We start from the raw sequence: 15,000 nt of genomic DNA, 5'->3' as shown, positions 1-15,000 counted from the left end.
TTTTAGGGAGAACCGCGTTGAATCGCGTTTTTCCTCGGAAAATCCTCGCTGACTCGTTAATAATTGCTCTCTATTGTCGCGGAGCGTCCTCTCTTGCGGCTATTTCTACGACGACAGCGACGAGAAATCTTTTGGTAGACGGCATCTTTTACATCGGCTGTGTGATTGATCGCACTTACGGGCCACTTATTTAGACTCTATTGTTCAGTATTGTCGAAACGACCCCTCGCGTCCCGACGTCTTAGCTCGCCTCTTAGCAACGTGGATAAATATTCGCGGATTCGCGCGCGTCAGGAGAATCCGAAGAGCGAGCGACTCGAAGGCGGAGCGTCGCCAAGAGCGAGCGTGCGATTTGAGCAATTTTTAATTAGCGCGCGCGCGACGGATCCCTCGGGAGATCGCGAAGCTCGAGCTTCCTCCACGTGCGTTTCGCTCGCGTGGGCCTAATTGGCTCACCCTCATCGGGCATACCGCGATGATTGGCCGTGTGACGTCATACATCCCAGAGATGCTGTTTGTTATGTCAATTAGCGCTCAATTGAGCCACCACGCGCATCGCGCCGTTGCATCGAGCCGCGTTGCACGCGGCGTCGTTAAATTTACCGGTTATTCTTTACGATTATTTCTGATTATTGCCTGATGGACATTTGCGGCTGAATTGGCAGTTCCCTTGAGAGACATCTCGAGGGGAAAGCATGAAACGTCAGGCACACGTTCTTCTTTCGAGGACAAATTCAAACGCGAAATAAGAAGGGTAAATATGAGAGCGTCTTCCGCAAGTAAACGGTAAAGTATTCCTTTCTATAAATTCACCCCGAAAGAAAGAGAGAGAGAGAGAGAGAGAGAGAGAGAGAGAGAAAGTGAGTGGGAGAGACTGAAAGGTTCCCGCACGTTTCATTCTACAGCAAGGTTCAGTTCTTTCAATGACGGAACAAGCAAGTGGGGAAAAATCGAAAGAGAATACCTCGACACGGAATTTAGACATTGTTTTCCGTGTATGAAACGAATCGTATATTATTATTATTATTATTATTATTATTATCGTTATCGTGACCGTTATAGGTTGCGTTGTTTTTACCGATATTATATCGGTGGGAAAATTCGATTTAGACGCTCTAGACTCGCGTCGAGATGTTTCACAAAGTGTGAATTTGGGACAGTGGTGACCTACTTCATTATCGCTCCAATTAATCTCTCTTCTATTCTCTCCGCTCGCGACTGTATCGAATCAGTGGCACATCGGAAAGCGAGTCGCATCGGGATGCATTTGGAGCGTTGTCGTTATTGCCGCGGCACATTTTCCGCGAACATACGACAACTGATAAAAGTTTCCGACGCGAGTACGTTACGTTCGGATGAGTTGACGGATTGCAATCGCGTATTGGAATCCGGTCGAGTGACACACACAGGGGATTACCAGATTTACGGTGCACGGGGATATTCCGATGCCGGATCCCACGGTGCCATACGAAAGTTTGGGATCCTGTGAATTTAATTTCAGGCTCCAATCCGCAACTGCAATCGCTTCTTCCTTCGCTCGAGGTTCAGTTTCTCACTGGCTGTCCCAAATTTACCGCGGCGCCGCGGCGCGAAGAAATTGGTCAAGAGCTCGTCACCAATTTCACAATGCACAGCGCTCGTAGAGCGTAGAGAATAGTATGTATGATATTTTCGGGAGATTAATCGCGCTTAGAAATATTCAATTCTCCGGCCGCCGAGCTAGCGTTGCCCGTCACGGTGCCTCTTCTTCCCGCGCGTCACGATGTTAACAAACGAGAGGTGCTTAAAGATGCTGCTCATAATGAGCGTGGAGCGTCTAACAATAGAGCTTGGGACGCTTTCAAGCGCTGTTCGCACATTCCAATATTTTCGAGACTTAGAGACATTAAGACGACGCGTCACACGGCAACAGGGACAGTTTCCTGTTCTTATCGTTCATATTATTATTCTTCTTGTTTATTATTATATTATAATTATTCTTGTTAAAATCGCAAGATTTTCAAACACGCCTGAAGATTCTGGAATACGCTCGAAGATTCTTGGACATACTGGAGAATTCTAGATCAGCAGCTGAACACCGAAATCGTCTTGTCAGCCATTTTCTACCGACCTTTTGTCTAAACCTTTATCCGATAATATCGGTATTTACAGAAATTTTCAGAACTTTGGTTGCTTGACGTCGAAAAGTATCGCTGTACAAACAGCATTTCCGATTTCGATTTCAACCTCTGTCCTGGAATGTTACCTTCGCGAGAAAGTACCGACCTGCGGGCAGTCCTTGATGTAATGTCCTTTCCTAAAGCACAAATGACACAGGTATGCCGGCGGAGGTCTCTTGGCCCGTCTTCTATCGGCTACAGTTAACTCGGTAAATTGTTCAGTTAGGTCCGCCATGCTGTCTATTGTGTTACTTCTCATGGGCCTGATGGGTACGGACGGATTCAACGTGCTTTGGCACCTTGGCACCGTGCTTTGTATATAAGGCTGTGACGTCATCGTCGGAAAATTGCTCCACATGGACGGTAGTAACCTAGTGCTCTAAATGCAAAAAACACAAAAGTTACGCGTGCCTCAGCGTCTCTCGCAAATTTTACCTTCGATCTGCACGTTTTACTCGCGTATTCAACTTTTGTTTATATAACATATTCAGCTTTTGTTATCTTTTGTCGTTCTTCAAGATATCGCGGCTTTATCGAGCGGGGTGAATTGCTGAGAAAGTCGCGCACGAGTCTCAAAATATCAGGAAGTAAACGTGCGACTCGCGATGCGAGTCTCACGTGGTTCACAACACGACGCTTTTGTTGTCAAAGCGTCGTAGCGACAGAGAGCGTCAAGCGCGGTAGTTTTGTTGCAAATTAAGAATTTACAACGCCGCGTCTTCCCCGCGTCTGCTTGAAACCGACGACCGTAAACCGATTTCACCGATATCGGCCGAACGCGTTGATGACTCAATTTTCGCGGAAAGTTGATATTCGATTAATTTTAAATCAATTTGGTAAGCGGTAATTTTGTTCAACGACAAAATTACTGCTGATCTCGGATAATTAGCGTCTACCGACGCTATCGTGCTGGATATCGCGATTAACGATAATATTTTCGAATTTTGAATTACGTTGCGCACACGCGCTGTACATTTTCTAATATTGACTCCGACAAAATGACCCGCACATGTGCGAGCAAACTCAACGTGACTTTACTTCCCAGTACCGCGATTCTGTAACTCGTTATTGGAGTTAACGACAGTTTCGTTATTGTTGCGCAGCTTATCTACGGTATACGAAAGCTGCGCGACGATAACGAAAGTGTCGTCAAGTCCAATAACGAGTTACAGAATCGCACCACTGTACCGCGATTCTGTAACTCGTTATTGGAGTTAACGACAGTTTCGTTATTATTGTTGCGCAGCTTTTCTACGGTATACAAAAGCTGCGCGACGATAACGAAAGTGTCGTTAACTCCAATAACGAGTTACAGAATCGCGGCACAGGGCCCGGGTTAGGACGCACGTGGGAAGTTGGAGCAATCTAGTTACCGTACTGTCTGTGTGATTTCGTTCTATTACAGCGAGCGTGTTGTGCTTGCGTTCACGAGATTCACTCGAGGAAGTTCAGAGGATACATACTTGATCGGACGATTGCGATGGATTTTGCTCGGCGACGGCCAAGTACACCCAATTAACGAGTTGCGACGAGACACCCGAATGGGTAGCTTGTTGGGGAACTTTCGCATTCTGAGCACTCACACCGTTAATCGCCCCGTATCCAATCCGACTGAGATCTTGTATCGGCATATGCTGGACGGCGGACATTGGATGGCACGAGGATATATTTTTTCGTTTCATATCGTCGCCGCGAGCATGCGACTTATTATCGATCCCCGACGTCGGTATCGATGTCGTATCGTGTCGTTCTCACCACAAAAATAAAAAGAAACAACTCGCCACAAAAAATATTTATCATGTCCTCGTCGGCGAACCTTCAGTTCGAGTGACGGACTTTTTCCATTCAGTTCGTCGCACAGCGCTCTCGTCACCGATCTCTCGGCCTGCTCCTCCTCTCTTGAGAAAACTTTGCGAGTCACCCACGTGGATTGTAAAATTTGCAACTTCGTAAGAAGTTCCCACGTGGGCCAGCCGACGCACACTGCCTTCGGCAGGACTGTTTACCTCCGAGAATACTCGAAGAAAGTTTCCCTTTCTCCCTCCGTCCTCAAGTTTGAAAAGTAGGGTTGCCCTTCTCTCTCTTCTGCTTAACAAATCCACTCGCGAGGCTTTTCACACGCTTTGCCGCTCGCAGTTGGAACATTCTCGGATGCGCTGCAGCGGATCTCTCACATGCGACGACGATCACTTCCGGCCGGCCGAGCACCTTCGAAGAGACCTCACAGCTTCCGCCGAGATCGCGAAGCGACGTTTTTATCCGCTCTCACGCAACTCCGCTCACCCGGGAGTGTTGCCCGCGATGTGTATTCTCGCGCGCGCACGTTACGAAAACGCCTGGTCTTCTTCTTCTTCTTCGGGTTCTTCGGGTTCTTCGGGTTCTCGGCAACGATATCGCTCCGACGATGACGGGGCGAAGGGGGGGGGGGGGCGCCAACCTTGCCCCGTCGAAAGATTATATCGCCGCCCAGTTTAATCAAAACTGATCGCGTCGACCAGAGTCCGCCAGAATTATATTCTTGACACACGCGGTCGAGATCGAGCTGAGAGCAAGTCCAGCTTGCAAGTATCAGCGGCAAGTATCAGCTTGCCGCTCGGCGGCGGCGCGGCGGGCCAACGTGGAATTGTGTGAATTCGGCTTCGAATTCACGACAAAAGTAAATATGAAATTATCATGTTGATACTTGCTCGCTGCTCCCGGTCATGAGAGCGTTGTATCGGGAGCCACGTGGGAGCCGCGAGTCGCGAGTCGTACGACTTGCTGAGATCTCGCAACTGTCCGATTCTCAGCAAACTCTGCTCGACGAGGCTCCTCGACGATATCTCGAGGAATAACGCGCGGACTCCAATCGCATCGTAACGCAACACGAGCGCGCGTTTCTTCTCAAACTTTCGACTTTTTTCACGCGCGCGATGCCGCGCGATCAGCGAAGCTGACGTGAGCGTGCTCGAGGTGTCCAACGAGCGACGCAGAAGACGCACGATGGACGCGCAGGGCGCGCGCTACGAACGAATGCGTATCCGGACGAATGCATACTGACGGCCGACGAGCGAGAGAGAGAGAGAGAGAGAGAGAGAGAGAGAGCCCCGCCATGTGGTGCGTCTATTTCCGTGCTTGCTCTCGACCGACACGACGCGGACGCCTCCGAATGGACCCCGGCTCAACGGCTCGTCTTCTTCCTCCTCTCGATGAATCCGCGCTGAGCTCTTCATGGTCGCGTCGACGAGAGAGCCCACGTGAGCTTGACAGACGCGCTCACCCACCCACGCACGCGACGTTCGTCGGGTATTCCTGGACGTCTCGGGGGATCCTCTGATCTCCGGACTTCTGGATATTACGCCGACGGCGCTCGGTCCTGTTTGTTGCTTCAGAAAAGAATTCTTGTTCTTTTTGTTTTTTCCTTTTTAGAAAGTGTCACACGGAAAGGTAAGGCGTATGTATAAAATGGTGTAATAATAGCTCTCGCAGTCTAGTACGTTCGTGGATACGTCTCGAGTACTCCCTGGACGCGAGTTTTCTCGCGAGTTCTCTCTGTCGCGAAAATCGAGTCGGCGAATCGGCCGTCGTTATCTTTGGCGGTCGCATCGGCACCTCATAAAGTTATATCAATTGTAATCATTTGTTCACTTCGATCAAGCCCCCTGAACGTTTCTTTTTCTTTTCTTTTTTTTCTCTTTTTTTTTCGATTGAACTCCCAGGTTAATTTACAATCTGTCGATTGAGGCAATAATAAGTAAATTTTATAAACCATACGGTAACTTGTTGATATTTCCCCCGTTGGTCAATATTCCTCAAATTAATTTATTTAATATTTAACTTCACTATGCACTTTTACGTCTAAATTAATCCATACTATAACAATGCGCAAATTGTGACTCTATAACTTATGTAAGAAGAAGGGGAGGCAGAGGGAGGGAGAAGGGAAGATACAGGGAAATTTTTTTCTCCTTTTTTCCCCCTTATTGCTTTTTCTTTTCTTTTTTTCTCTCCTTCCTTCCTTCTTTCTTTCTTTCTTTCTTTCTTCCTTCCTTTTTCTTTATTTTTTTCTCTTTTGTTACTTTCTTTCGCTTTGTACTAAACTTTGTATCAATCTTGCACACCAAAGGGCTCAGACCCGTATATTATTAATAAATAAATGAATAAATAAACTTGCTATTGAATACTGGGATTTTTGCAACTAATTAAGTCTTTAATTACTGGGATGATTACATTAACAGAGACAGATCCAGATACGACTAATTAAATCTTGTTCCAAGGTCAATGGGTTTAAATCGTTTCAATCTGCACGCTTCGACTACAAACGGCGCGATTGTCGGATCTTCCCATCGCGGTTCCCCAAACGGAAGGATCGCGAATTTCCGCACGATGTGGAGCATCGTGGCGAGCTCTGAACGAATGAATTAATAAACAAGACATGTTATACTGTGTGCGCGAATCGCTTCGTAAATAATGACTGTGAACATCGTCGGAATGATTCGCGTACGACCGATTCAAAAGGCGCTTCGAGGCGCTTGAAGACGTCGCGTCGAGGGAACGGGCGCATTATATGCGCCACACGGCATTTTTACTATTTAATGTCGGGATCGCGAGAGTACGCGATTCGCGGACCGTCGGCTGCGCTTTCCCGGTCACGATATCCCGCAGAGTCGCCGAACTCATCTATAAATAAACTCCGATTGCCATTCGTGTATATTGATTGCGCTCACCTAGTTGCCGCGACAAATCGCTATGACGATCTCCGCCTCTGGCACGACGTGGTGGTGGTGGTGGTGGTGGTGGTGGTGGTGGACAAGTTGCATTTGTTGCGCACGGACCGTTCGACTCGTCATCGATATCGACTTCCTTATCAATCCCAGTCGGCGGAAGCTTCTAAACGATGAGGTCACGACTCGATCTCGATATAAAGTGGAACGTTTGTGGAAAGTTTATGCTCTCTGTTCCGTTTGTGATTTGCAGAGAATTCCCACCTTCCGCGGAGAATTTGCGAACAATTCTTTCTTCTTATCCTGCAGAATTCTTATCCTATGCAGAACGGGGATGCTCGCGATGGGGCGCACCTTCCCTCGCCAACGTCGATCCCTCCTTCGAACGTTCGAGTTCTGTCTTTCGGCCGGTTCACCGTGTGCTTTTGTACTCGGGCGAAGACCACCCCTGACTAATTACCAGCAGATCGATAATCATCGATGAGGGCCGCGCACGAGGCTCCTCGAGGCAGTCGAGCCTCGTCGGCGAACGAGTCAATGTCGGGTGGTATAAGGCGGCCTCCGCGATATACACGCGCAGGATTCGCCTCCCCCCCCCTCCCTCCATCTCCCTGCTGTGTTACCTGTTTGTCTCCGCAGCGACAAAGAATCGCGCGTACCTGCGAGTCTCGAGGAGTATATATAATGTTTATATGACGCGGCGCGTCATCGAGGCGATGAAGATCGGCCAGGACTTATTCGCCGTGCAAAAGTCCGCAAACTTCACTGCGAACGGTGAGACGCTGTTCGGATAAATCGCAAGGATGACGCACGACACGGGACTGTTTGAATTTGAACGCGTCAAGCGCGATTAAATGCCCGTCCGTAACTCAGCACTCAGCCCTGACAATTCGCAGATTTTTAAGCAGCCCGGCGTTGTATTTATTATAAATTCGAGTGAGCGCAGTAACCCCGCCCGAGGAGGTTCACCCCGCCGTTGGATGTATGGGGAAAATGGAGAAATATGAGAATATTGAGGTGGTGGGCGAAGGAAGTTACGGCGTCGTGATGAAGTGCAGACATCGCGAGACCGGGCAAGTGGTGGCGATCAAGAAGTTCTGGGAGACCGAGGAGGATCTGCAGGTGCGGAAGTTGGCCTTCCGCGAGATTAGGATGCTGAAGGTACCTGTCGAATTAATCGAGGGGGAGTTTACGGGGAGTTTACGTTATGACGTTTGCATCCGTCTCTCGTGTCTCGCGAATCGCGCGGTTAAACCCGCGCTCCGTCGGCTTTTCGCCGAGAACGCGTCGTCCTGATCGATCCATTGTTTCCTCGATACTGCAAAAAACTACGGTAAAACTCTGTTTAGAAATTGCGTCACGAGAATTTGGTGAGCATGATCGAGGTTTTCCGCCGCAGGAAACGGCTCTACCTCGTCTTCGAGTACCTCGATCACACCGTGCTCGACGAATTGGAGCAGACCGACGGTGGCCTCGACTGGGGAAAGTCGAGGAAATATATCTTTCAAATACTACGAGGTCTGGACTTTTGTCACAATCACAAAGTAAGCGAAAGCCCCCCCCACCCCGCTCGAGAGAGAAGATGACAGAAATTGCGCACGTATATTAAGTCTATTAGAGTTATCAGAAGAGTTCCCACGCGGAAATTATAGCGCTATAATAACAATAATAATTGTTATTATTATTGTTATTGTTATCATCGCTGCACCATCGCGAATTTTCCGAAATCATCCAGAAGTGAGATGGTTCACGCTTTACGAGCTTCACGGCCGAAAATCGCGATGAAAATGTCTGTCGCGCCGCTTTATACGGAAAAGAAAGGCGGATTGTGCGAGCGGCGACGGAGCACTTTCGCCCATCGGCAACCTTTGGCAATACACGCGCCTTCGTTACGGTAAAGTTCACGGCCGTGACGCCATTAAATTCCAAGTTGCAGTAAGTCGTGCATGTGTAGTAACATGCAACGGCCGGAGGCCTTAATGAATGATCGCATTGTGGTAAACGAGGGCAGTGTCTGCTGCCGTTCGGTCGTCTTCGACACGGAAAGTCCTGGCGCGTGGAAAGCGTTACGCGTTTTCTCCGCTCGTGTCGAGGAACACACGAAACGCGTCACCGTTACCGTGCCATCGATTACGTTTAAACGCAGATCAAAGTTTCACATAAAGCTCGGGCGAAATCGTTGGCGCGATCTTTCTCGTCAAAATTCGAGCTCGTCCGCGCTTCAAAAGGCCTCGTGTCGAATTCTCGTCGCGTACGTATCCTCGATCGTCGTTTCTGCTCAGATTTTCCAGCAAAATTCTAGCAACGAAAGAATTCTGATTCGACGCGCTACGTAGGACACACAGGGTGCTAAATTTCACACGTAACAGGCAAAAAAAATCTCGAAAACTATGAAAGATATTAGAAAAAGCTAAAACACGTGTTCCATGATTTCGAGGGGGAAAGAGAATGGTATATTATCAGTTTCTTATTTGGAGGGCATTTTCAAGGTCAGTTGAAGGTCAACTTAATTTTTTCAAATGGAAAGTCCAATTTTTTATTACATCTTCTTTTTCTACCGATTAATTTTAACAACTTTTGTCTGGAACAGTTCTCTGAACATTTTCTCATTTGCCTGATATCTTTTGAAATATTTCAGGAAAACTTTTAAGCAAAAACTATTTAAGGACAATATTTAAGGTAACTTTTCCAACATTTAACTTATGATATCTCGCTAACTATTCGTCGAAAGAAAAAATAGTATTGGACTTTTTTACTTTGTTTACTATCAAGAATGTATTACTATAATAATAATAATGCCCTAACTTTTGTTAATTTAATAATTTTGAAATTTCCCAAGGTCGATAAGTTAAGTAAAAGTTAGGCCACTATTATAGTAATATATTCTTGATAGTAAATGTAGCAAAAAGGTCTAATATACTATTCTTTCTTTCGACGAACACTTAGCGAGATATCGTAAGTTAAATGTTGAAAAAGTTATCAAGTTTTCCTTAAATATTTCAAAAAATATATAATATCAGGCAAACAAAAGAACGTTTCAGACAAAAGTTGTTAAAATTAATTGGTAGAAAAAGAGGATATAATAAAAAATTGGGCTTCATTTAAAAAAAACCAAGTTGACCTTCAACCGAACTTGAAAATGCCCTCCAAATAAAAAACTGATAATGCCATTCTCTTTCCCCTTCGAAATCGTGGAACACGTGTTTTAGCTCTTTTCTAATATCTTTCATAGTTTTCGAGATTTTTTACCTGTTTTACGTTTGAAATTTAGCCCCCTAAATGTGGAAGGCTGTCTCGCTAGGCTATCCAACTTTTCTCAGGCGGAGTGCTCCGCAGTCATTTTTTGCGTGTCTAAATAACATCAAAACACTCGCGCTTCGATTCTGCTCGCTTTAAATGATCCCTGGTCTAAATGGCTCTTCTTGTTTGACTACCTCGGTTAGTCTCGATGATTTTCTGCCTTCCATTCGTAGATTATGCATCGTGACATAAAGCCCGAGAACGTGCTGGTGTCGCCGAACGGTGTAATCAAGCTCTGCGACTTTGGCTTCGCTCGCTACGTCACAGGACCCAACGAGTCCTGCACGGATTACGTGGCGACACGGTGGTATCGAGCACCCGAACTCCTCGTCGGCGACTCCAGGTACGGCAGAGCGATCGACATCTGGGCGACAGGGTGTCTTTACGCCGAGATGATGAGCGGCCAGCCGCTCTTCCCCGGCGAGAGCGACGTCGATCAGCTGTACCGCATCGCGAAAGTGTTTGGTGAGTTGGCGACGAACAAGGTGGATCGATCCGGCAACTTTTATCAAATTCATTGATTGGAAAGTAAAGTCGAATTGAAACCAATTCATATTAAAATTATATTAAAATGTGAAAGTGATAATTTATACGAAGCCAAATCCAATATCTTTCTCCACTGCGAGAGCTTCAAAAATGTCGGATCAATTTGCGGCTGTCAAATTCATTAAATTGACCGATCGGGTTAATCTTCTTTTCTTCTCGAGAGAATGCAAAAACATTCGTTACGATAATTCACGCTTGTTTCGTATATTTACGAAAGCTTCGGTAAGTGCATGTTTCTGCCGTTGCACAAACCCGTGATAATCAAAACTCTATTTCACGACTTCCCGTTGGAAATAGGTCCTCTTTTCGGCAAGCATCACTCGCTGAAAGGCAACGGCAGCGGCCGTGCACTTCGTCACGCAAATCCGGACGAGCTGGTGCCGGGCGCACCGCGATCCGGAATGGCGGCTCTACGAAGTCTCTTCCCCACGTGGAGCTCGGTGACGGTGGATTTCCTTGCGCAGTGCCTTCGCGCGAATCCCGAACTCAGGCCCAAGTGCTTCACGTTGCTGCAGCACCCGTTGTTCTCGCAGGACGGCTTCGCGGACAAGTTCCTGGACGAACTGCAGAGATTAGTCGCGAAAGAGGCCGCGATGAATCCGCTCGCGGCCAGGAGAACGGACACGCCCTCCAGGACCTACCGCAGCAGCATCGGAAGGTCAGTCCAACTCGATGACAAATTAATTAATCCGACGCCTGTTAGTCCAACACGACAGGGAGAGGAAACATCCTGACTGTAGAAAGAACCTCCGCGAAAAGTGCCCGTTTTTCAGTCGCCGATTTTTAAATTAAATTTTATGCGAAATGATAGCTCATGATAAGACATTAATCAGACACAAAAGTTTTACATTGAGCGTACGATTGGTCTCGGAGACACAGAGGGTCAAAGTGGTCACTACCTACTACTAAGGAAGTTTGGAACACCAATAACGCTTTATCGCACGAATTTTTGCAAAGTTCAGGTTCATCTACGGGTCCGTTGAGTTGCTGATTATGAATTCGATGTCAGATTTAAGAAATCCAATGCCAGCTAATGTAGCGGACAAAAATAGTGAAACAATTGTTTACTTTTATCAGAACTGTTATGTTGTGGTTTTTTCGGCTAGCTGGTTGCGAATTTTCTAGCAGATTTACGTTTACCTTCGGTGTAGGCAAGATGAAAAAGTGATCCAGCCAACGAAGGCAAGATAAAAATGTTTATATTATTCGATATAATGATATGTAATTATAAAGAGTCACGGAAACTGCAGTGCACGGAGAAAGCAGGTCTGCGATGAAAAAAACTTCAAAATATAACAAATAAAACCTGTCACGTTATCCTTTATGCGTCATGTAACGTATCAATTTGAATTTGATATTTCTTTATGAAGAAACGATAAAAAGAAATGCTTTTTCCGCTCAAAAATTGTCGTTGGAAAAATTACTTTCGAAAAGCTAGGTAGAAAATTCGCAATCAGCCAGCCAAAAAACCACAACATAACAGTTCCAATCAAAGTAAATGATCGCTTCATTATGTGTGTCCGTCATGTTGCACCTGCCTTCTTGAATTTTTAATCTTGAATTTTTAAAATCTCATTCATCAGCATTCATAATCAGCTCAACTCAAAGAACCCATAGATACCGAATTTTGCAAAAATTCTTGCGATCAAGCGTTATTAGTGTCATACTTTCTTAGTAGGTAATGACCACTCTGACCCTCTGTATCTCTGCCAACCGATCGCGTATGCTCAACGTAAAACTTTTCTGCAATTAATGTCTCATCATGAACTATCCTTTTGGCATAAAATTCGATTCCAAAATCGAGGACCGAGAAACGGGCAAAAGATCGCGACCCTTCTTGCGGAGGTTCTTTCACTGTGTGAACATTCAGGTGGCAGATGACGCTCATCAAGGAGAAGAGGTCGACGAACAACAGCGTCGCGGAGCCGGAGACCGCGGAGAACGAGGAGTCGTCTCGAGGCAATCGAGTCGACCGGCCGTCGCCGGCGCAGATCAATCGGCCACGCGAAATGCGTTACTGCGGCCCGATCTCGGTGATTCCGAACACTACGTACATTCGCCGCTTGGAGCACAAAGGGCTCTTGATACCGAACGCAAAGGGCTGCGTCCTGCCGGCTCTCACGTCCAAGACGAACGCCAAGAGGAAAAGGCTCGAGCCTCCGCGCGCGAAAGATCGTTGAGAGGGACCGCGACGAGTGTGTACGATCTTTCTTTTCGTTTCAGTAATATTAACGCCGAGAAAAGAGCGAAAAGTCTGTAGACAGAGGAACGCCGTCGTGCGCGCGGCACGTTTCTCTCTCCCTCAATGGAGAGTGTATATATATATATATATATATATATATATACTCGTATGTATATGAATGAAAATAAGTGTTGACAGTGCAATAATGCGCGTGTAAGACTCGACTAGATCGCATTGTAAGAAGGAATGAATTCCAAGAAGATTTCTTTTCACTTTATGCATCGAGACCGCACACAATCGCATAAAACACACGAGTGCGTTTCTCTTTCGCACTCTTTCGGTCGGATTTTCTCGAGTTTTCACGATTTTCAATTCAGTGTGTCGAGCAGCTTTAATCGCGCGAGAAGAAAGGATCCGGTGCTGATCGAAGGTAACGCGTGCGAAGGGTGCGCGAAAAGAATGAGGATGATTTTCTCCTTCTTCGTCTACTATCCATTTTTCTTTTTTTTCTTTTTTTTTTTCGGGGAGAGAAATAATGAGCCTCCAGAGCCATCTGACATATTTAAGGGGTTTTTATTTCGGAATTGCATCCATCTTTGAAATATATAATTAATATCTCGCAACGAACGCGTTGACCCCGCAGCAAATGCGACGGGAAGAAAGAAGGAATCTTCGCCGGACGCGAAAAAATCACCGACACACATTTCTGTCTTCATTTTCCCCACCCTTCGTTTTTTCTACTTTTTTGTTTCCTTTTTCTCTGACTCGTCGGCTGACATCGTGCCGAAACTAAGAACTCGAGAAGATGAGAGAACATGATTTCTATTTCGTTTGGTTTTGTTTTTCTCTTTTTTTTTCCTTTTCGGTATCGCTCGTTTTCGACGTGTTATTTTCTGTCAGTATATTTGTCACCTAAATTTTTCCCCTCTCTTACTCTCATACGCACCCTTCTCCCCTGCCGCTATCTTCCTTCTCTCATAAGCTTAAATTATATATAATTAAATATCTTGCATATCACGGTTTTTAGAATCATCAACCTGATTTACATATATTTATTTAATTTTTCTTATTATTTTTTTTTTTTCAATCACAAATTCCGCGGAAACTAAAGTTACGTCGCACACACACAGTCGTAGAGTCGCGCGACAATCTTTCCGGACATTTTCCTTGCGATGCCTATTTTACTTCTCGGAATCGATTTCCAATAATATTAGTCATAATACACCGTATCGTCACCGTGTCTCGTACAAACGTCGACTTAGTGCTGCTTAGTCACTCGAATTTGCTAATTTCAAGTTACTCCAATGAACGCACAAACGTTACAATCACGAATTTAAGTTTCACTGTAAATTATCATATCTGTAATCATATTACTTCAAGATTGTTTACACTACATTGTATAATTTTCAATTGCACTTTAGATTCATATTGCACGACGTATAACAAATCTTTCTAGCACTTCTTCTCCATTCTCCGCACTTTTTCTACACCCGCCTTTCTCTCTCTCTCTCTCTCTCTCGCTCGCTCGCTCGCTCTCTATCTTTCTCTCCTGTCCATTCTCTCTCTCTCTCTCTCTCTCTCTCTCTCTCTCTCTCTCTCTCTCTCTCTCTCTCTCTCTATTTCTCACGCAACACACATATACACGCGTCACACTCGCGACACACGCACACACATCACACGTTTCCCATCGACTTTTACTATCTCGCTCCTCAGAGTCGCCCCTGAATATCACGCAAATGTGTATTACTTCTCTCCGGAAAGCAATCAGCTTCGGAAACCGATCAGACTCGCGGGCGCGCACGCGATAGTCGTGTGTGATTGTTCGATTGTTGTTATTAATCGCGGACAGAGATAACTCGCGCAGGCAGGTTCCGGACAATCCCGTCGCGCAACAAATAATTTGCTCGTTGGTCGGCGGCCGGAGAAAAATCGCGTAACGTTGCTTCGCGTTCGTGGAGGACCGTCATAAGGCACTTTCACCTGCACTACGAAATTGTATCGTTAGATGAACATTTATTTATGCGTGTACGCTAAGAACGCCTGTGCGCCACTCGGTATCATTTCTTTCCCCTTTCTTCTCTTTCCTTTCCTTTCCTTTCCCCTTTTCTCC

At 46.1% G+C, this 15,000-nt stretch overlaps 2 protein-coding genes across 2 annotated transcripts in view; one reads left to right on the top strand and one right to left on the bottom strand.

The window, feature by feature from the left end:
- Window positions 1–5,199, bottom strand: part of LOC105189568 (zinc finger CCHC domain-containing protein 24) — a 9,357-nt gene extending 4,158 nt beyond the window's left edge. Inside the window, exons 1-2 of the mRNA XM_011151772.3 lie at window positions 3,623–5,199; window positions 2,266–2,538 (exon numbers count right to left, since the gene is read on the bottom strand). Of these exons, the coding sequence (XP_011150074.1) occupies window positions 2,266–2,538; window positions 3,623–3,841 (492 nt within the window). The 5' untranslated portion in view covers window positions 3,842–5,199. The remainder of the gene's footprint in view (window positions 1–2,265; window positions 2,539–3,622) is intronic.
- A 1,751-nt stretch (window positions 5,200–6,950) lies between these two features.
- Window positions 6,951–12,999, top strand: LOC105189601 (cyclin-dependent kinase-like 4). The gene is made up of 5 exons (XM_011151825.3): window positions 6,951–8,023; window positions 8,212–8,406; window positions 10,336–10,627; window positions 11,006–11,366; window positions 12,579–12,999. The coding sequence occupies exons 1-5, from the start codon at window positions 7,847–7,849 to the stop codon at window positions 12,886–12,888; spliced, it is 1,335 nt and encodes a 444-aa protein (XP_011150127.2). The 5' UTR covers window positions 6,951–7,846; the 3' UTR covers window positions 12,889–12,999.
- The last annotated feature ends 2,001 nt before the right edge of the window (window positions 13,000–15,000 follow it).

Source organism: Harpegnathos saltator, unplaced genomic scaffold (assembly GCF_003227715.2).
Source record: "Harpegnathos saltator strain DR-91 unplaced genomic scaffold, Hsal_v8.6 scaffold174, whole genome shotgun sequence".
Taxonomy (NCBI): domain Eukaryota; kingdom Metazoa; phylum Arthropoda; class Insecta; order Hymenoptera; family Formicidae; genus Harpegnathos; species Harpegnathos saltator.
This window is presented reverse-complemented; position numbering and strand designations above follow the sequence as displayed.